This window comes from Phaseolus vulgaris, chromosome 2 (genome assembly GCF_051622355.1).
Source record: "Phaseolus vulgaris cultivar YP4 chromosome 2, ASM5162235v1, whole genome shotgun sequence".
In the NCBI taxonomy this organism is placed as follows: domain Eukaryota; kingdom Viridiplantae; phylum Streptophyta; class Magnoliopsida; order Fabales; family Fabaceae; genus Phaseolus; species Phaseolus vulgaris.
The window spans coordinates 1355190-1377061 of record NC_143499.1 but is presented as its reverse complement, the minus strand read 5'-3'; the positions used below and the strand labels follow the sequence as shown (position 1 = coordinate 1377061).

The window sequence follows — 21872 nt, the reverse complement described above, 5'->3', positions numbered from 1 at the left end:
TGTGACAATACACAATATATAATAATTAACCCGTTAAAAATATTTATTAAAAAGTAAAACAGATACATCACTTATAAAATAATTTTAACTTATAAAGAAGTCAACTACATTTTTCTTTTTCATATCTTTCCTTAAATTGGAATTTATGATAAAATTGGTCCGAATACTTTATGAAATTTTATACAATAAACACTACAAAATTTGAATGAAAAATTACATAAACTATCTCTGCATCTCACCATTAAATAAAATTTCAAGAGTCACCATATATTCTCTGAGGAGTGCTAGTAATTTTTTTATTTGATTTTACGATTTTAATAAATTAGTGAATAATTTTGAAAAATGCCTTGATAACATTTTCATGCTTTTAAAATAAAACTAGTAATGTATAAAAAAAAATAGAGCATTTGTATTGTTAACTTCATATAAGTAGAGCAAAACTCACTTCAAAAATATAAAAAGAGCAATGATATCTTTATGTTTATTCTATAAAACAGTTATAAAGTAGTTGTAATTGATATTTGGAGTGTAAAACAAACTTTATTCAAACATAAAACCAATATACAGTCATTACAATGCAATATATCACTCTTTTTTTATTATTCCAATACAATATTCACACTTCAAACAAATCATTTTCAATTATTTACACTATTGTTCAACTTTTGTCTTCGACCTACATGACTGTTATTTTCTTTGATAATTATTAGGCAGAAATTGGGAAAACCATAAGAAGGAAAAAAAAAAAAGGAAAGCAAAAAACTGCATCTACATGTGATATTCTACCCTTTTAAGTTTGAAAATTAATAAAACTTCTCATCTTGATTATGGCGTCCTAGAATATATAGAAAGTGGTCTTCCCCAGCATTGAAGAGCCTTTGCCACCCAGGTGAATACCAAGACTACCATGATAATGGAGAGAGACAACATAGATGACCACAACAATTTAGTTGAAACTCTAATTGGCTTGCATTGATTTGAGACAATGTCAGCAACTTTGTTCTTCACAACTGTGCATTTTGACAGTTTTTGCAAGTCTGGATATATATCCAGCAAATCCTGGATGGATCTGCTGTAGGCATGAGCCATGTTGTACGAGGTTTCAGGAAGAAATCTTCCCTCTTTTTTGCATTCTTCTCCTGTGCCCTCTTCGTGACAGGTGAACTTTGCAAGAATCTAAACCAAAACGCGTTTTATGAATTATGAGTATGGTGTTGCAAAAGTAACAAGAGTAAAAATACGTTTTAGTGAAGACTTACTTTTGATAAATCACCGATCCTAATGGCATTCTGAGGGCAGCTCTGTGAAACGTAGTTCAGGTTTGAGGATGCAGGGAAAGGGTCACAGATTTTTATGACTCCCATGACTTCTTCATTTTCTTCACTTACTCCTAAGAGCCGATAAATCACCGACATATTAGAATTCAACTGAGACACAAAAACATCATTATATTAGAACATAACAAATTAGAACTGAAACAAATTCATTCCCTTCTAATTCTGAACGAAGAAACCAAATTTTGTACCTCAACTACAACTCTGTGGATGGTGTAGCCAATTTGAGCTATCAATTTCCCAGAGAAAGATTCATTCATGCACGGCAACATCGATCCCAGGCTACTGTTTTGTGGGTTTTTTTCGAAGTCTTCAAAAGCAGAGCATGCATCTTCTGCAAAGCTGCGTGCACAGTTCACACAACGTCGTGAGACTTGAAAAGAGGATTCCGTTACTTGAATCAAAATCTAACTCAACCATGATGAGCGGTTAAGTTACTTACGTGTGAAGGAAAAAATCAAAGCCAGTCAAGAACCAGCACAGGCTTGCTAAGATCCAAAAGCAAAAAATAATGCTGAAAATAATGCAGAAAATATAATTCATACGATGATGTAACGCAGATTGACTACGCTGTTAGTTAAGAAATAACGTGGAAAATGATACTCTGTCTTACATTATAAACCCAGGACGCCAATACAGTAGCATTAGAACTGAGTCAAAAACAGCAAATTGAGCAAAGAATTAATCAATCTCAACCAATAGTTTAAGGAAATTAGCCAGGTATAATATTATAACCAATTGTTCAATGATTAGTACCTATTGCTGCAACCAGTGTCACCAAATTGACAGTTAGAACAACGAAATGCGCCACATACCTATGTCACATTAAGAGTGCGAGATACAAAAAAGTTTAAATTAGTAGAGAGAGCAAGAAACACAATCAGCATATCCAAAATTAAGGATGTTGAAAGGGAAAACGTATATACGAAGTATGAGTGGCCTGGTCGAATGATTGTTCACTTCTGTCAATAAAACGGCGTATCACACGCGAGTTAGTTCTGAGGTCTTGAGTGGTGGAATTCAAACTCGCACATATTTGCGGATTGTACGGAAGCAAAAGAAGCTGCATTTGGTTCGTGGTTTTTATGACTCTGCCAAGGGTCCTAAGAGCATCTTCTCCTATCCCTACCACAGATTCTTTCAGTTTTTCTGTCCTCCGCAGGGTCTTCTGACTCGTTGTAAGGACAAAACTTGAAGCAATTCTGTCAAACCACCCAAATTGCCTCAATCGCAGTTTTGTACAATAATGTTGGTTGTACAATGGACAAACTTATTCTACAATCTAGAAGTATCACTAATGGATTTTTATGTGACAAATTTTCAATGAAGACTGTGATCATGTTGAAACTACAGTAATTTTGGAGAATGTAATAATGTGGCGAGTTAAAAAAGGAGACTTACATGGCGAGAGATGTGAAGAAGAGAAGTAGAAAGAAAATATGGAGACAGTAATGGTCCAAACAAGTTAATGAAGAAGAGCCACCGCATAGACACTTCACTAGAAGGAAAATGGCAAAAACCATGCCACATAGCAACCAAACGCAGGCAAATGCGTATCCATGGACTCCTGTAAATGCGGCAGACTGAAAAGGATCAGAAAGCAAGTGTAGTAAACATACATATGATGATCACACACACGTTATTTGTTTTCTTTAGACTAAAATAAACATATATATAGCACAGGCTTTAAGAAATGGATAATAGAGAAACTGGTTTGAAGTGAAAAAGTACTCACAGCCACGTAATGCTTGTTTCGAACGTCGAAATCTCCATTGTAGTCTTTGAAATGTTGCAAGGGATCGGGTCTATGGAAGGTGTTTTGACGAACGGGGGACCCTGAGGCTAACCATGTTTGTTGAAAGACGAGGAAGAAGAACAAAGGAAGAAATAAGAAGCGGTTGGTTGAGTTGAGCATGGTAGAGTTAGTTTATTTTCTGGTTTTTTAGCGAAGGGGAAAAGAAAAGACGACATTTGGTGGGTCGAAATTGTGACAACTTTTTGAGTGAGAAATGTGACTTCCTAGGTAAGGTAAGAATATTACAGCTTGTGGCATGGTTTAGTGCAACATTTTTGTTAGAGTGAAGGAAGGACAAATGGAAGTGTTAGAGAAGGAGGTAACGAATCAGAAGCCGAAATAGTTGGTTCGTCAAGTGGAAGGAATTAACCGCTTTTAATGGTTTGCATGCATGCATGCATGCTCTGTTACCCTATGTTTATGCATCCTTGTCTTTTATTTCTCTCTATTTTGGGTCCTCTTTTTTCAACTACCTAGTTTCAACTATACACATCACAGAATGAACAAAACAAAGTGGTTTTTTGCATATATACCTTTCTTTCGAATTCGCACCAGACACCCCGGCACCCTTATTTAAATGGATGAAAATTTCTATAAAAATTCTCTTTTATTGTTTTAAATAAATAGCTTGCGTTCTGCTTAAACTTTCACAGAGATGCTTAGAACGAACAACTCAGATTATATATTGGTCTAATTGGATATGTAATAAGAAATACAAGACATATACCATGTTTTAGAAGAAAAATAAATATTTTTATAAATTAAAATGAACTTATGTATTAATTAATTTGTAGAAATATTTTTCATATAACTTATCTACATTATTTTTCTTATTATAATTTTTGTGTATGAAATTTTATTTTATTTTTACCTTTTTTCTAAATATATTTATGAAAAAAAACTTTTGTGAAGGAAGTCATCACACATATATGTTTAAAATAGGATCTTAATACGTTGACATCCAACATTTTTATACACCCACTTTACAACTAACAATACTATTACTTTAATATTTTTTTTGTATTATTTAATTACAAAATTATTCTTGATTATATTTTTTTTCTAAAACCATCACATCAAGAATTGTATACAACTCTGTCAAAACATAATTTTCCTTTAAAATATTGTTTATTTCATAGTGACAATAACTTTAAATTGAGATTCATCTAAACAAAGTCCGTCGCCACAACTCAAACTAAGAGCGGAGACACATGAAAATATATTTCTCTCTTAAGCCTTGTATAATTTTGTAGAAAATGGAACAAATTTCCTTTCTCTTGCTTTGTATTCTTTGTCATAGTTTTCCTTTGTTTTTTAGGCATGTTTAGAACTCATCAAAAGGAAAGGAGAGGCTTCTAGAAAACCTAACTTAGGAAGCAAGCTAGGGTTTCCAAAAGGCATGGATGGCTAGGTTCCACAAGTGGTACTTCTTGATACTCTATTTGAAGTTGTTGTTTGAATCCCTTATTATGTGCAAGTGAAACAAGTTCTAGCTAATGGTAAAAAGGGAACGTGGGGGTTGTTCTTATTTTACCATAAGGTTTTGAATTGGCACCTCCTGATAGGCAATTTGTCTTTTCAAAACTATCACACTAAAAAAAATATTCTTGTAGTAAGCCATATTCCTGGTCAGAAATATAATGAAATCACCTTTTCTATTTCCCAAAATCCCACTAGTAAAAGAGATTCATTTCTTAAAATATCCTATATGTAGGCGGGAATAGGAGAAGGGGACAAATTTATCTTGATGGGAGCAAGAGTAATAATAATGTTTATAATGCTACAACAACATGTATAGTAAAAAAAAAATCATATGAAAAGAAAAAGGAAGATATGAAAGTTAATGTAGCTTCACTTGCAAGCTACCTTCCCTTCCCAATTCCTATTATAAATAGGATTGCGTCCTTATTATATATTCATACTTGATATATGAGTAAAGAAACTCTGAAAATCCATAATTGTTGTTCTCTTTTCTCATTCTCTCTTTTCTAAAATTCAAGAACCTAGAGTCAGGGAAGCCAAGTTTATTCTTCTTCAACCTTGAATGTGCAACTCTTGCACTTCCTCCAATTCAAATTTATTCTTTCTTCATTTGATATCTTCCGGTTCGGTGCAAATCCTCCAAGCTTCCTTCAATCAATTCACCTTGGAATTTCATGGAGCAACTCATCCTTTGCTAGAAGTCATCACACGCATACATTTAAAATAGAACCTTGATATGTTGACATTTAACATTTTTTCTACACTCACTTTACAACTAATAATACTAATGTTTTTTATATTATTTAATTACAATTTTACTTTTTTTAATATATATATTTTTTTTCTAAAACCAATATATCAAGAGATATACACAACTCTCAAAGCATAATTTTCTTTTTAAGTGGTGTTTATTTCAGAATAACAGAAAGTTTAAACGGATAAAGTGCATTTAATTTGGATGATGATATGTTGACACAATCACACTAATAAACATTCACATGACAATGCAATAAATTAATATTTTTATTTAAAATATTATTATAATGAATTGTCAAGTATATATATTTTAATTTTTAGGTGTCATACAAATATTTTCCTATTCAATCATGTCAAGCAAAGATTTAGTGAAATATTATATTTTGTTAATAAAAAATAATATAAACAAAGTTTTAAAATAAAATATTAATATATTTGATTTTTAAGTAAAAAAAATGTGTGTTAAAAGTACACAAAAACATAAATATACAAAAAGAACTGACTAGGATAGAAGAAAAGTGAAAAAAAAACAACATTAATTCTATGAAGGTGCCCACTAAAATAATATAGGGAGTTCATCTTCGAGTAGATAAGATTATTATCACAATAAAGTTTTTTTTCTAACTATTTAATTTAACAAAAACTCATTATTATTATTTTTTTCATTTTCACTATTAACTTAGGAAAATGTCACTTTATTTTCACTTTGGTTCCTAATTTTAAAATTTCGTATTATAAATAGTCAATACTACTTTTTATTATTTTTTTACTTTCTTCTTTTTTATATATATTTTTTAAACAGGAAAAAAAAGTAAAGTAAAACGAAATAGTATTTTATCATTAAAAATTAAAACAGAAAATAAAAAATATTTTCTAAAACCAATGGTTCCTAATATTTGTTTATTGGCTATGATGAAATTGTCAAGAGCCAATTTGGATCCATGTGCCAAAATGTTTTGCATAGATATATAACGTGTATATATATAAAGAAGAGACTTTTTTTTTAGTTCCCACAAAAAGGTATTTCTATAAAAGAAGGTTGAAAAGTATTATATCTATTTTTTCACTCTGACTTATTAGAAATTAGGAGAAGTCACACTGCGGTAAAGAGAAGGATGAAAGATATTTTTTTAAAATAAATAAGTTTACATTTTACTAAAAGCTTACGAACATATATGTCAATTTTGTCTATATATATGTTTGGTAATATATACATGCTTTGAATAAGGGTCTTTCAAGCTAAATAGACGCATTTCACAAATGTGAATGGGGCTATTGAATTTTATCGACTAAATTTTTCCTCACTTCCATACTTTTTCGTACACTTTTTTATTAATAGTTAAAAATTGGTTTTAACACTTAAAAAAAATTTAAATAATTCCAAACAAAACATAATTTTACATTTTTAAATAATCTCGAGCAAGAAGTGTGTCTTTGGTTTAGTGTGTTTGAGGGTGTTAGTGTGGATGAGGGAGTGAGACGGTTTGTTACTACTCATAAAAGTGAGAAGATTTGCGCGGATTACACTGGGCATAAGAGGTACAAATGCAATTTTACTTTCGTACCCTTCCATCCATTCTCAATATATTAAACATAGTGTGGACAGTTCTACATGCATTTTTTAATGGAGTTTCTTCTTTATCGTAATGAGAGTGCTAGCAATAGTGCAAAAGACAATCTTAACCAAAAAGTTGTAGAAGAAAATCTTGACCAAAAAATTATAGACATGTGAACTTTGTTAGTGTTTATTAGTTTATAAATAAAATTAGGTTTGTGAGAATTTTGCTTGCTGTGAAGTTTGTATTGTGAGAAGTTTATATCTCTCTTTCAACCACATATCTCCCTTTTAGTTATAACACTTTCATTTTTATCCAACCGTAATATTTGAGAGACTAATTTGAACGTGTGAGATGATTAGTATTCAACATTTCTCAAATAAGGCCAAATTTATTTTTGAGTTTTGTACTCAATTTTTTACTTTGTTATTTTTTTAAAAAAAATAAAAAAACAAACAAACAAAAATACAATATCACTAATAAAAATACCAAAAAACATATCACAATTAGTGATATTTACCACCAACCACCAGAAGCAATCAACTTCTACTTCTTATAAATGAAAGAAAAATATACCATACTATTTATCAAAGGATGTTTTTATAATTAAAAAGATGTGCAGCTAGAATTTGGCTTTCTATTGAATGGATGAGGCCCAAGAGCGTGGCTTCATTCGTGGACCCAAATTTACCAATGTTCAACTATGCACCGGATCTTCATCTTATCCGAATCATAGCCTAGTTATTTTTGTCGTACTAAAATTAAGTGAAGTCGAACCCAAACTCAATGTTAATCAATGCAGGTTTCACTATGTCGAATACCATTGGTGCGGTGGATATGATTGCTGTGGACCCAAATGACTATGCCAACACAATCATTGTCGAGAACATGTGATTTCCACGACAAATATTATTTATCCAACAATTTATATCATTATTAAAGAAAAAGATGTAGCAGATATAATATATAATGTATAAAATAATGGAGAGAGATAAGAACGTAAAATATTATTCTAATTAGAGGCTTAAATTGGGTCGGTGGTCAGTGTTGTATAGCGATGGTTTAATGGTTTGTAAAATTTGCTTCTCGAAAACGTCGTAAACTTATGGGTGTTTCTTTGGCGTGACCATCCTTTTTACGACAATGTGATTTGGTTTGGTCGCTAATCTATTGGTTCATGCTTTCCTTTATCTGCTTCCTATAATTTGACAAATGATTTATAGTAGTATCGTAGAAGGCATATGTATCATATTTACTATTATATATATTTTGAGTTTCACTTTACGTAAGTTTTTGCTAGATTTGTTATCTATTATGAGGTATGATTATTTCGTGTATATTAATGTTTTATAATGTTAAACATATAAAAAAAAGCGATATACTTTTGTTTTAATTATGGTTTAAATAGTATAAATTAAAATATAAGATAATTTATAATTATTTGTGCAAAATCTACCCTCATTTGGAACTAAAATCAATGTGTACATAAAAAGTATTTAGATTGATTTAAATATTAATTTTTATTAAGATATATTTAATACAAATCTTATATAAAAACATATATGTAATATTTACTATCGGATATTTATTTGAGTTTAAGTCTACATATTGATTCTGAAGTATTTAAAAATTAACAAAATAGAGTCTCTAGAATTAGTTATGCATCATGAGTTATGATTATGTTTTTTAGAATTATATATTAATTTTAATGTTTGATAATTTTATTTGTTGAACGATTTTTTATTGTGATTGTATTTTATATAAGTGCAGAGACGACGTTGTAAGTTAAATAAATCATTATTAACCTACTTATGAATTTTGTATGTAAACTTTTATATACATGTAAATAAGTTATAAATGGATTGATTTTAAATTCAAATTCATATATTTTTTATTTTAAATCTAAACTAATAACTAGATTTAGATTGGATATAGATTGAATAAGCTTTTGAATTTTAAAAAATCAAAATCGAAGAATGTCTCAATTGTATTAAGTTATGAAACAGTAGGTTGAGTTAGACCCAAGTAAGGTAGTACTAGATTGGGCTTAGGTCAAGTCGAATAGATTCGAGCACACATCGAGTCGTCCCAGAAAAAAGTCGAGTTGATTCAGTCTAGACCCAAGTCAAGTCAAGTTAACCATGATCCAGGTTGAGTTCAGTCGACTCATGTCTATGTCAAGTTGATTCAGCTTGGATACACATCAAGTTAAGTCAGCCCAGACCTAGGTCAAGTCTTTTTAGAGTCAGACCAAGTTCAGGTTGAGTCAATTTGTCTCGGACCCAAGTCAAATTGAGTAAGCCCGCCTAGGACGAGTTGAGTTAGAACCAGTCCAAGTCGGCTTAGGACTAGGTCGAGTCGATTTAGAGTCAGCTTGGGCTCAAGTGTAGCTCACGCCCAAGTTAAACCAATTAAGCTCGGTCCCAAATTGAGTTGAGTTAGAGTCAACTCGAGCTGAAGTCCAACTCATCCCTGGATCGAGTTAAGTCGACTCAAGGCCAAGTCAAGTTGAGTTTAGTGAAAGTCAGTATGAGCTCAAGTCTAGCACAAACCCTGGTTGAGCAGAGTCAGTATGGTCAATTCAAGTTGAATCCTTATTGGATTGCGATATCGAGCTTACATCAGGTTGATTCAATGGAGTTGGCCAAGGTCTAGGTAAGACTGAGTCTAATCGACGTGAGTGTAGGTTGGGATCAAGAAGGATTGGGCTAGGTCAGGCCAAGTCGAGTTGAGCCTATTTTTTGGCGGAGACATCGAGCCCATGTTGAGTTGGGGTCATGTTAAGCTAAATTGGGCCAATCCATGTCAGTTCAAGCTAAGTCGACCCATTCCTAGGTCTAGCTAAGTTGGTTTGTCCCCACTTTCAATCAAGTTGTGTTGGACCTAGGTCAGATTAAATTCAATCAAAATTAGGTTATGTCGGGTCAAGATCGACTTGAGTCCAACTAACTATAGGTCAAGTATGACTCATGTGGGATCAAGACGGAATAGGGCAAATCAAGTTGGATTTATGTCCAACTGATACACATATAAGATTGATTACATCAATCACACCTGAAATTTAATCTAATTTACAAAGTGAATTTAATTTAGATATAATCCAATTTAAATTGAATTAAAACAAATCAAAATTAATTTAAGTTAAATTAGATATAAATTTTAAATCTTTAATCTATTTTATTGATTTTTTTTTTCTGGATTTTGAAAAACCCAATCGTTAACACCCCTAATTTTAATGGACGTGTCTTATATCCTGTCTTACAATTTGTATCTAAAAGACTTTATATTAATGTTCTATATTTTTTTTTGTTTTGGTGAAGAATTATAATTAAAAATAAATAAAAAACTATTAAAATTTATATTATTAGAGTAATATAAAATATTATATTTTAAAATAAATCTCCATATTGTTTGGAAATAATATTTTTTTATAATGGATAAGGTTTATAAAAAATAATGTGAATTTCGTAAAACGTACATGAATATTAATAAATAAGGAGAATATTGAAAATATGTAAAGTGTATTCTGGATGCTTTTATAGGGGAATTGTTACTATTATAATTTATCTTATATAACCAACCATACTAAGTTAAGAAAGACACTATTTCTAATCTCAATTAGAAAAAAATAACAAATTTTCTATATATAGTGTGAATATCTTTAACTCATCATATATCAATAAGGCAACGAATAAGCGTGCTATTATCCACGTAAAGAAATTTGATATTGACTAATCATTAAAAAACTTTTATAATTTTATATATAAATTACATTTGTAGAAAAGTTTGAGAAAGAGTGGTGATGTAATTCTTTATACTAATTTGGTTTTCTATTGCACCTCTGTAATCACATGGTGTGAAATTAAATAAAATATATTTGATTAAGTGTTTCAAAGTATTTAATAAGTTTTCAATTATTTATAGTAGAAAAATTTATGTTGATCACTCATATATATATATATATATATATATATATATTAAATAATGAATAATATTATTAACTAACAGATATTTGGTTGTGTCTCGTAAGAAGTTAATTTGGAATTCAATTCTATTTTATTTGATTTTTTATATTAAAAAGTCATATGAATTAATCATAGAAACTATATTTGGTTTGGATTGGTTAAATTTATTATAAAATTCAAACTAAATAAATAAAAGGATAATATTATTTTTATTAAATTAGTATTATTATTATTTAATATCAGAATAAATTAGTTATTTTACTGAAAAAAATAAAAAAAAATTTGAAGCTTATATAAATATTTTTAACAATATTTTTGATAAATCAAATAACATTGATATTTTTCTTGGAAATAAAATTCTCAGATCATTCTCGTTTTTATTGGATGAAATTGGTTAATATTGTATATGTATATGATAAAGACGTATTAAATTTAAATAACAGTATGTGACTTTGATAGAAAATAAGAATATTATTTGAAAATATAGAGATAACGTTTTGGTATGTATTTTAAGTTGAGACAGTGTCCAGCACACAGTTGTGACGATTGGTTATGATAATTTAAGATAGTTATTATTTGGCATTATCCGAAGATGGGTTTCCTAAGAATTTGGGTATGGTTGATTCGTGGCACTGCAACACAGGGTCTAATTAAGGATATAACTGAGTCACAATCTCCTGCATTGCGTAATTATGGAACTCTCCACAATCAACCGATATGATTGACTGAAATATTTGCATCCGTTAGATCTTGGAAAATACTAAACGATAAAATGAGATTATTAAAGATATTATATTGTTGAAGATTAAAGATAAAGTGCGGTTCGTATATTTGGTATATAAGAGTTGTATAGAGAGTGGAAACGGAGGGAAGAAAAGGTTTGAGGGAGAGAAAGGGTGAATTGGATTGCATTTCTTTCTCTCTCTAAGTGCTCGACGAAGAGGGGAATCGTAGATCTCATTTGTTTCTCTCTTTGCATAATTTTGCGATCAGAATTGTTTTCAACAAAAACCAATGGGATTGTGGGAAGCTTTTCTCAATTGGCTTCGCAGGTAATTCTTTTTAACCAAAGTAGTCAAGTTCTTGTTTTTTATCGCATTCATTGGCTCTTTGCATCACTCATCGCCTTTTCATTTTCAGGGTTCTGGTAATTGTGTGTGTGTTTTTTTTTTTTATAATTTTAGTGCGTTGATAGTTTGTAATGTGTATTCTTTATGAATGGCTCTGAGGTTTTGTTATTGTTCAGAGGGAGGACTTGTTTGTGGTCTTATGTTTTCGACTACTGATTTCCAATATTTTTGTATTCAATGTAAATGTTTATATATCATGTGAGTAGTGTTTTCAAGATTTGTAAATGTTTTCACCTTTCATATGCTTCGGGAATCGTTTTGTTTCAAACGAGATATTTTAAATCCTCTAGTTATTGCCTTCTGAATTTTGGATAAGTGTGGGGAACTGCTGGATAGGAAATTTGTGTTCGTGTGTGTATGTATGTAGGATCCTTTTTTTTCCCCAACTAATTGAGAAGAGTATTTTCTTGACATTGTTGGAATAAAGGTAGATATGGAAATCACTGGTGAAAAAATGATGGAAGGTAATTGGTATGGAAGGCAATCACAGAGCACTTCAAAAATACGTTTTTGTGTGAAGCACAACTTTTTTAAATTGCTTTTGATTGCCCTAATATTGCTTTCTCTTTTTAATGACACAAATTTTTACTTTTAGGTTCACTTGGAAGTTGAATTATATATTTTTAGGTTTAGGGTCTATGCACATGATCTGAACTTCGTGAATTACTTTCTTCAAGAAAACATGAGCTTATTATGTTGTAAATTTGTTTGCAGCCTATTCTTCAAGCAGGAGATGGAGTTATCTCTGATAGGACTTCAAAATGCTGGAAAGACTTCCCTTGTAAATGTAGTCGCTGTAAGTACAATAATCACGTTGGCTTTCACTTAGAAAATTTATCTTTGGGGTTGACTCACTGACAATATCTTTTTTTTTTTGTTTATAGACTGGTGGCTATAGTGAGGACATGATCCCTACTGTAAGTGAACCAAATGCTTTCAGTTCTTGCTATCCATTTATTCAATTTTACGGACATTTTCTATGTATCGTGGGCAAATAACATTCTGATCGATTTGCTCTCTGATTTCAGGTGGGATTCAATATGAGGAAAGTGACAAAAGGGAACGTTACAATAAAGTTATGGGATCTTGGAGGGCAGCCTAGATTCCGCAGCATGTGGGAACGTTACTGTCGTGCAGTTTCTGCTATTGTGTATGTAACAAACTTCTTATCTTTTTCTGAATTCTTCTCTCTCCTTATGTGCTTGCGCCCTTGCATGTGTTTCTCTGAGTATAATTTACATGCCTATACTAATACAAGCAACTGATAAGTGTTTAATTTATAATTTTAGAGCTGTATTGGTAATGAACATGTGTGTGTGTACATACAGTGTTCATGTTGTCTAGTGATCAACATGAGGTCTATTCCTGTTTGTTGCAGTTCATAGTTGTTTGCTAATCACAGTGCATAGTCTTGTTTGATGATAAGTGGTGGTTAAGATTATTTCTTCTTCCTTGAATGCGAACAATGTTCTTCATTTATCTATGGCAGCGATGCAAAACCACTTGTTGCTTAGATGACCTAGTAAAGAGCTCCTCCCTGGCGTATTTGTATATATATAATAATAATATTATCTATCCATGAAGGGGTGTAGTTGATACCATTTGTGCCTTCTACAAGCAATATGTCTTAATCAATGTCTTGTCATTAAATATTTTGGTATAATGATCAAATAAATATGTACAGCAAGCAAGGAAGTGTGTAGATTATACCTTCTTGAGACTCTGCGCAGACTTTGATTATCCTTTAATGATCATAGGTCAAAGAGCTAAAACTTTCATCTGTATGCTCTGCTACTGTCTAGTTCTGAAAAGACTTCGTTATATTTCAATGCAATTTTCATTGGTTGTTTCAAAAACTGCTGCTGCTAAGAATTCTCTCTTATATCCATTGTACTTGTATAATTGGATCGCATGCTCCTTGTTTTAAATTTACACTTTGAGCTAGCAGTCTAATGCTGAATCTATTCAACTTAGCAACTTCTCATAATACGATATTTTCTGCAGTTATGTTGTTGATGCTGCCGATTCAGATAATCTTAGCATATCAAGAAGTGAGCTTCATGATTTGCTGAGCAAACCATCATTGAGTGGCATTCCTCTGTTGGTATTGGGGAACAAGATTGACAAACCGGGCGCTCTGTCTAAGCAAGCGTTGACTGACCAAATGTAAGACCTAATATAAGTATGAAGCAATAAAGGAGTAAACTAATTGTAGAAAGTTACAGAATGAAATTGTTTAAGAATTGATTTTCTACTTCAATTTTCTTTCCTATTTGTTTATACTACTTTAGTGCTGAAAAGGACTGTTGTGCAGGGAATTGAAGTCAATCACTGACAGGGAAGTTTGCTGCTTCATGATCTCGTGCAAAAACTCGACCAATATTGACACTGTTATAGACTGGCTTGTAAAGCATTCCAAATCAAAAAGCTGAAAACCTTCTTTCTATTTTGAACTCTAGTGTAATTTATGGTTGACAAATTTCTGGATTTACTAGAGGCATTTGCATGTCTAACTCAGTTGTTGATTAATTTATTTTTCCTTTGTCAGATGCTTTGTAATATAATATCATTCTTGTCCGATAGGTAATCAAACGGGATGACATACATGTGAAGGATTACATTATGAGCAAATCACACTGTGTCATAGGTTTAGCCACATCATTAAAATTCATTTAACTGCGTTCATTGTGCTGTCAGTCTGTTCACTTATTTGTTTCGAAGGTTTAATTAGTTGGAGATTTATTCATAATTTTCGTTGCTCTAATTTCATATTGAATGATGGCTGAAAATGAAAGGTAGGTTTATGCGTTAGTTTATAAACCCAAGCAAATTTCTAACACATTGGTTGAAAAATAGCTGTAAACATCCAGCTCTCTACATATTCTAAACGAAAGTAACTCGACTTCATGTATCATGTTTGGCGAAAAAGCATGATCAGCAAAATACCTCTCAAATATACATTAACTACTATGCCTGATCATTAAGTAATGCTTATCATAAGTGCATCATTCAATCCTCAACTATCGAAAGGTTGTAAACCTTGCTAATCAAGCACCAATAAAGTCTCCTAGAACTGGAGGGAATTTTAGCGAAAGGGGTCAGCTCTTTTACAATTATTGAATTAGGTAAATATTTTTAAAAAATTACATTTTGAAACCAATATTTTTAGAAGTCGTTTTTTAAATCTTTATTTTAGTAAAGTTTCCATTGGTTCACACCTTCACTGTTGAAGTTTTAAATTAAAATATAATAATTCATTTTGTTTTATTTTAAAAGAAGAAATACTTCAAAATTATATTTTCAAATACGACTTTTTTTAAATTGTATTTTTAATCACTATTCGCGTTATTAAAATATGAATATGGGAGCATATATCCCATTATGTCGCTTTTGCCAGTTATACCACCGATATGCGAAACTAACATGCAAAAAAGCCGGATTTTAAAAGTTGTTTTAATAATTTTAACTTAGAAGTAGTATTTAAAGTAAAATTATAAAAATAAAGCTGATTCACACTTTCGAGTTGAAGCAGTAAATTTAGACCACAAAACCAAGCTCTCTGTAGAATACCACCTATCTAAGTTTCACTTCTAACAAATCTCAAAAAGAAGTATTAGTAGAATATAGTTGAAGTAATGAGGCAACAACTTAAAGAAAAGATTTGTGTACAAATGATGACCTACAAGAAAGTGACACTCAATATTGGCACTGGAAAATTCTAATAAAAGTTGTATTCCATTTACTATTAGAGGATGTCTAGCACCCGTTCCATCATAACACTCAATCACTACTTCCACTCTTCCACTAATACTTTGTATTCTAGCCTCATTGTCTTTCTTTAAAATAAGATAAAAAAATAATAAATAATACGCTAAGGACTCCTGACAAAATGTTTCATGGATCAATCCCCGCATATTCCAATTTACAAACCTAAACTATGTACAGTAATTGAACACATGCAGGAAGTCTAGCAGCAGAATTATGAGCTGGTCATATCAGCAATGCAGAAGCTGACACCATCTGTACACATTTGCAAGATCAAACTGTTAGCTAAAAGAACTGACAGAAACCAATTTTCTGCAGGACAATAATAATGTGGTACTAATGAAAGCGAGGAGAAAACCTTTCACTCGTATCGTTTTACTTAACAAAACTGGGATCTTTTCACAAGACACAGGGTTTTGGTTGGCAATTATTATAAGGAAGATTAAGATCACTAGTAATTAGAAACTGGGTCAAAAGAAGGAAGAGATTTTAACTATTAACTAAGACCTTGTCACATGCTATTCTAAGGACAACCCTGGCACAATAATAAAGTTGCCCTTTGTGACTAGTTCGTTGTGATTTCAAATTTGGAAACAGTCTCTGCATTTACTAGGAGAAGGTTGATTACAGTAATCCTCCCCCATACCTTTGGGATGTGAGGAGCCTTCAGGCACGGGGTTTGTTAATTTGGATAGACAATGAGAAATAATGGACAACTACAATAGACATAATAACCACTGTGGGGTTTGTTAAATTGAATAGACAATGGACAATTACAGTAGACATAGTAACCACTGTCCGCAAGCAGGGGAAATGAATCTGTAATAGGCATTAACTAATTTTTCCTGGTAAGAAAAAGGAGGTTTACCAAATGTGAAGCGTCTTGCATTTTAGTGCCTTTATTGCTGCTTTTGCAAACACTCGTGCAGCTTCTGCCTCGGCTTCTGCAGCATCTGCCTCCCTAGCTGCTGCCTCAGCCTCGGCAATGGCAGCTTCCGCTTCAGCAACTGCTTTTGCAGCAGCTGCTGCTGCCTCTTGTGGTGTCACACCCTTCATTTTTGATAGCTCTGCATCAATTTCGGATTTTGAAAGAATGTTGACACCAGTCTTCTCAGTTTTTGGAGAATCTTTGGGCCTCCCTTCCAGTAGTAACAAGGAAGAACATCTTCTTTTCTCAGACATAGTTAAATTTGTTGCAATCCTGTACTTATGCTTTACCTGTCATTACGCGTTAGATATGTCTCACTCAGATCAACTTACCAAATACTGGTTTTAATCACATACCCAATATTTACCTAACAGTAATTTAGTTAATTAAATGGAAATATTTTATCAATTCAAAATTTGAAATAGATTTTTCACACTTGTCAAAGAACTGCTAGATATGCACAGTTCAACTGCTACAAGAGAACAGAATTCTGTTATAACATTGAGTAAATAACGTCAACATGTTAGTAAAGTATCTCTCATTCAACACCAAAAAATTATCCAGGCTGACTCTGCTTCATTACAAAGTTTTTCAAGTAAAAATGCTGCCTATTGAGAAAATAGATTCCAATAATTCAAACAAAATTCTGTCTTTTTAATAAGGATTTAATTAATAGTAAAATCACCTTCATTAATTTTCCACTTGCTACCATGTGCTTCAGTTTTGTTGACAGTAACTTTCTGAGGGTAGGCGTAGAACAGTATTGATCCTGATGAGCACATAATGAATTTTTTTAATTGATACTATTTACAGCATTTAATAATTCTACAAACAAATCAGGTATGTAAAAAAAGAACAATAAATAACAAATTACTATTGGTTGAACTATGTTAAGAATTTGTGAAACATGGGTGGACAAAATAGTTAGTAACTTTTATTGCTTGCCATGTGAGACCACCTATTTGGACCTGGAGTAAAGAAATATTTACAAGCAAAAATCTTTTGATACCCGCAGAAAGAATTCGGAGTTACATGTCATAGCAAGTTGAGATCATTAATAAACAATGAGTATGTTTGGTAAGACCAATAAGCTAATTACAAGTTTATTTGACTAGCTTATAAGCTAGTTTGACCAACACAAAAAATGTTCAGTGAGATACCTCAAAGTAACTTGTTTTAAGAGCTTCTAGCTTATAAGTTAGAGATTCCTTTAGCTAGTTTGCAAGCTAGTTTGACCAGCACAAAAATGTTCAGTAAGATAGCTCAAAATAACTTATTTTAAGAGCTTCTAACTTCCTTTAACTAGTTTGCAGTTTATTTAATTTTCATCTATTACTATTCCTTATATTTTAATACATTACCTATTTTCAAATTTTACATAGATGATTGATTATTGCACAGTTTTTAGTATTTGTTATGAGTTACCTTCTAAATTTTTCTGTAGTTCAAGTTAAAAAAAATTTAACATTACAATTTGCAATTTGAAGTAACCAACGTTTCTTTACATGACGCTATTGGAAGATCACATGCAATGAAAATTATAAAAAAGAAAATCAATACGACAGTAATTTAAATTAAAAAATAAATACAAAATATTTTAAAAATAAATACAAAAGCACTAAAAAGTTTAATAAGAATTTAATTATTTATTAAAAAATCTAAAGTTATAATTATATAATAATATATTTTTGTCTAAAAAACACAAATCTTATTTATACAATAAAATCAATGTAGTTATGTTCATTTACAAGTTGGCTTATCAGATACTAGTTAGTTTTTGCTAAATACACCCAATATATAACTCTATGGACCACAGAGAGAAATACTTCAAAACTTATTTCATGCATTTTGTGTGTGCTGCAAACTTAATTAAGAAAACACGGGTACTGGTACATACATATCCTTTGTCACATAAGTAATAAATCAATCAATGGAAAAGGTCTCTATGGAAAGAGAGATTATTTGATATCAGAGTAATGAACGAAAACAATTTACTCCCTAATTTGTAAATCTATCCATGAGAAATTAACAGGAAGAATAAGCCAAAAACAGAAGAAATTAAATAGTCTTTTAGCATTGAAGTTTACATGCACTAACACTTTGATCATCATTTGTTCCCCGAGATGTTTAGATTCTATGATCATAAGTGAAGGAATTGAAGTACAAATACCTCTATATATGAAGCAATTGCTGCCCTGTCAGAACCCTTTGGCTCCTTCAACTTGATAATAGACTCTAATATAAGAGTATCCAACCTGACATTATTAAAAAGCAAACAGATGCTGTCATTGAAATGCACAATGTCATGATTAACAGTAGTTTCAATATTTCAGCAAAATTACCACAAAATTTGACGGGATGTTGCCATCAGAAGTAACAACAATAGAAGATAACTATTTACCAATAAGCAACTGAATAGTGAATCATATTTTCAGTGTATCTTTGTCTTACTTGTTTCAAAGTCACACCGTGAAATTAAATAAACAAAAATCAATAGAAAATGAAGAATCAAATTACAAGATTCCTCATGGAACATGGAAAATAGCTAATTTCTAGAAACTTGGTTTAATTTTCTATTCATTAAAAAAGTTATATACTAGTGCACTGCATTATGCAATCTTAGAACTAATTACTTGTAAGGGAAGTATAATATAAAATTATACAAGTTTCTTCATACAGTTTTCAAAAAAAGATTAATGCAACTAAGCCGAGTAGACCATTTATTTGTCAAGAGTAAATGGCAGATATATTTAACTGGAAGTTGTTCTGTGGCCTTGATACTTTTTCCTTTGAATTAGGAGATATTCCACCAGAAACTGCCAAAGGCTTGGAATCTGCAGCTCCTCTGTCGCGTTGAACTACAGTACTCAAGGCCATGTGATTATTGTCAATTTTGGGGGATGGTAGTAGGTTCTTTTTAAGAGCAAGCTTTGCCTTCTGCCTTGATCCCCATATTGCCGTCACATTTATGTTCCTCCATTTGTCCTGTTTCACAGTTTAAAGCACACATAATTATACACTAATACAACCCAGTAGGCTCATATCACATTTGCAGTAGTAGTAGTAACATTCTAGGCCCACAAAAAGATTTACCTTGAGATCAACATTAGAACGCATGCGCAGAATGGAACTGAACTCGGGGTCGGTAAGTATGGTGCGCCATTTTCCAGCCCCATGTTTGACAACTCCAGCTTTCAATGCCGCTTCTTCCTCTGCAGTCCACTTTTGCTTAGGAGCACCCATTAAAATAAGTCCGCGACCTTTCTATGAAGCAAAATCTCTGCTTTTGTTTTAGTGGAAGGCTTGGAAGTTGAGTGCTGCCTTCTTCTGCATGTCCATCCACCAACAAAAAACTCTCCCTTAACTTACCTACAAGGCATAAGAGTAAAAAAAAAGATAAATAAAATAACAAGACAATTTCATACTTAAACGCATTTCCTTCTTCAAACATTTGAAAAAAAAAAACAGAACCCAAGATCTTCCTCATCAAGCATTGACTTCAATTCCCAATTAACTTCAATCTCATCCACAAGACATCCAACTTCTGAAAAATGAACAACTCCGGAACACCCAATAACCAGCACTTCATATTATTTATCAGGAGAAATGTTATAAGTTACAACATTGTCAGAAGCATCTAGACCAGGAAAAAAACTGGGCATATTTGTTGCAATGGCAATACAATTAGAACGGTCCTTGCAAAAATAGCTATGCAGCACTGCATATACCCACACAGAAAGAGTTACACAACCAAATACCACCTTTAGTTACCTCTAATTCTACATCTGATTCCATAATTCTCATAACATTAGCAACAGTACGGAATTACCTCCAAGGGTTATTGCATCGCCGCCTCAAATAAAAACCCAAGTGATGCTATTGTTTCGGTTTCAAATTCATTATGCACGCGTAAATTTTACATTAATTAAAGAAACACAATGACCACGAAAAGTGACAACTCTTCAACTCGCACAGGTCACGATTAATGAAATCCGAGTGAATAAAAGTAACAGAGAAAATAATCCGCGATGCATAAACTATATCCGTGCACACTTACTAACCTGGAAATATAGATGGCACAAAATTTAGTTGACTTGGGAGAAAAAAGGAAGAAAATTAAAGAAGAATCAGCGGAGGAAGATGTAAAGCATCGAAGAATCGCGCAAAGATGTGAATTGGGAGACGTTGGAGTACATACACGCAGATAAATAGAATTGGTACCTGCGAGGAACAGGAGAATAACGAGAGAAAAAATAATTGATGTCTTCTGGTTTATTTGTTTTAAGATTGTTTTTTCTCAGACAAAAAACTTGCATTTCCATATTTTTTTAAATTGCTAAAGGATCCCTTTATTTTATGGAAATTTATTTTGAGCTGTCCCGTTCTTTCCCTCTTTTACTTTCCTTTTGGACTGGATCTGGATCCACCCAACTCTATAAAAGATTAACCACCATGGGTGCTCTACTACTCCAGAGTTTAAGCACATTTTAAAGGTGGTTTTTCAATTAAAAAAATATAATAAAAATTGAAGGTAAAGTAAAATGTATTTCTTTATTATTAGTAATTTATTTTATTTATACTTATTATTTTAATTATTTTATTGTAATGAAAAAATATAAATATTAATAAGTCATGTTATAGTTACTTATAAAAGATACAACCGATTATGTAACTTTCTATAGAAATATTTTCATATTTGTATGCAAAATTCAAACTTGCATTGTAGGAATTATTTCCATAACATGATACGATCATTTTAAAATGAAAAAAAAAATGTTTTATCAAATTTAGTTGGCAAGCCCTACAACCAATCACGTCTTAAAAATGATATCTTGGTGACATGATGATATCGCATTGCTAAAATTAGAAGGTCCAAAATCAATATGATATAGTATTTAGTGACTTTAAAGTAAGAAAAAAAAATCATTTTAAAGGATAAACCATCGATTAGATATATATTTGTAATATATAATTATTTAAACATAATTATAATAGTCATTTATCGATTTATTTTTGTTTGTTTACAACTGCAAAAAAGTATATCGATTAAAAAAAAAGTATACATGTTAGAGTTATCAGATATGAATGCATGAGATCTTCTCCTTTTCAACATATCAGCAATTGAAACTCAATAAGGTGTTTCATACTTGTGATGAAAGTT

At 31.5% G+C, this 21872-nt stretch overlaps 3 protein-coding genes across 7 annotated transcripts; 1 reads left to right on the top strand and 2 right to left on the bottom strand.

Moving 5' to 3' along the window:
- Positions 1–520: 520 nt before the first annotated feature.
- LOC137810030 (uncharacterized) lies at positions 521–3307 on the bottom strand. 2 transcript variants are annotated; one of them, XM_068611149.2, is made up of 9 exons: positions 3070–3307; positions 2736–2917; positions 2261–2536; positions 2091–2149; positions 1948–1984; positions 1777–1848; positions 1526–1676; positions 1260–1427; positions 521–1176 (listed from the first exon to the last, which is right to left on the bottom strand). In XM_068611149.2, exons 1-9 carry the CDS (start codon positions 3247–3249, stop codon positions 826–828), a joined length of 1476 nt encoding a protein of 491 aa, XP_068467250.1. In that variant the 5' UTR covers positions 3250–3307; the 3' UTR covers positions 521–825. The 2 variants fall into 2 exon arrangements, with proteins under 2 accessions (XP_068467250.1, XP_068467251.1); XM_068611150.1 differs by having other exon boundaries at positions 2736–2901; positions 3070–3305.
- An 8170-nt stretch (positions 3308–11477) lies between these two features.
- Positions 11478–14565, top strand: LOC137810033 (ADP-ribosylation factor-like protein 8a). The gene is made up of 6 exons (XM_068611152.2): positions 11478–11940; positions 12733–12814; positions 12903–12935; positions 13047–13168; positions 14023–14184; positions 14333–14565. The coding sequence occupies exons 1-6, from the start codon at positions 11903–11905 to the stop codon at positions 14448–14450; spliced, it is 555 nt and encodes a 184-aa protein (XP_068467253.1). The 5' UTR covers positions 11478–11902; the 3' UTR covers positions 14451–14565.
- Positions 14566–15734: 1169 nt separating this feature from the next.
- LOC137810028 (telomere repeat-binding factor 2) lies at positions 15735–21033 on the bottom strand. 4 transcript variants are annotated; one of them, XM_068611146.2, is made up of 7 exons: positions 20773–21033; positions 19805–20080; positions 19467–19696; positions 18882–18966; positions 17397–17480; positions 16652–17001; positions 15735–16038 (listed from the first exon to the last, which is right to left on the bottom strand). In XM_068611146.2, coding segments are annotated over exons 2-7 (900 nt in total). In that variant the 5' UTR covers positions 19955–20080; positions 20773–21033; the 3' UTR covers positions 15735–16037. The 4 variants fall into 4 exon arrangements, with proteins under 4 accessions (XP_068467247.1, XP_068467248.1, XP_068467246.1 ...); XM_068611147.2 differs by having other exon boundaries at positions 20933–21005; XM_068611145.2 differs by lacking the exon at positions 15735–16038 and having other exon boundaries at positions 16648–17001; positions 20933–21001.
- Between the last annotated feature and the right edge of the window lie 839 nt (positions 21034–21872).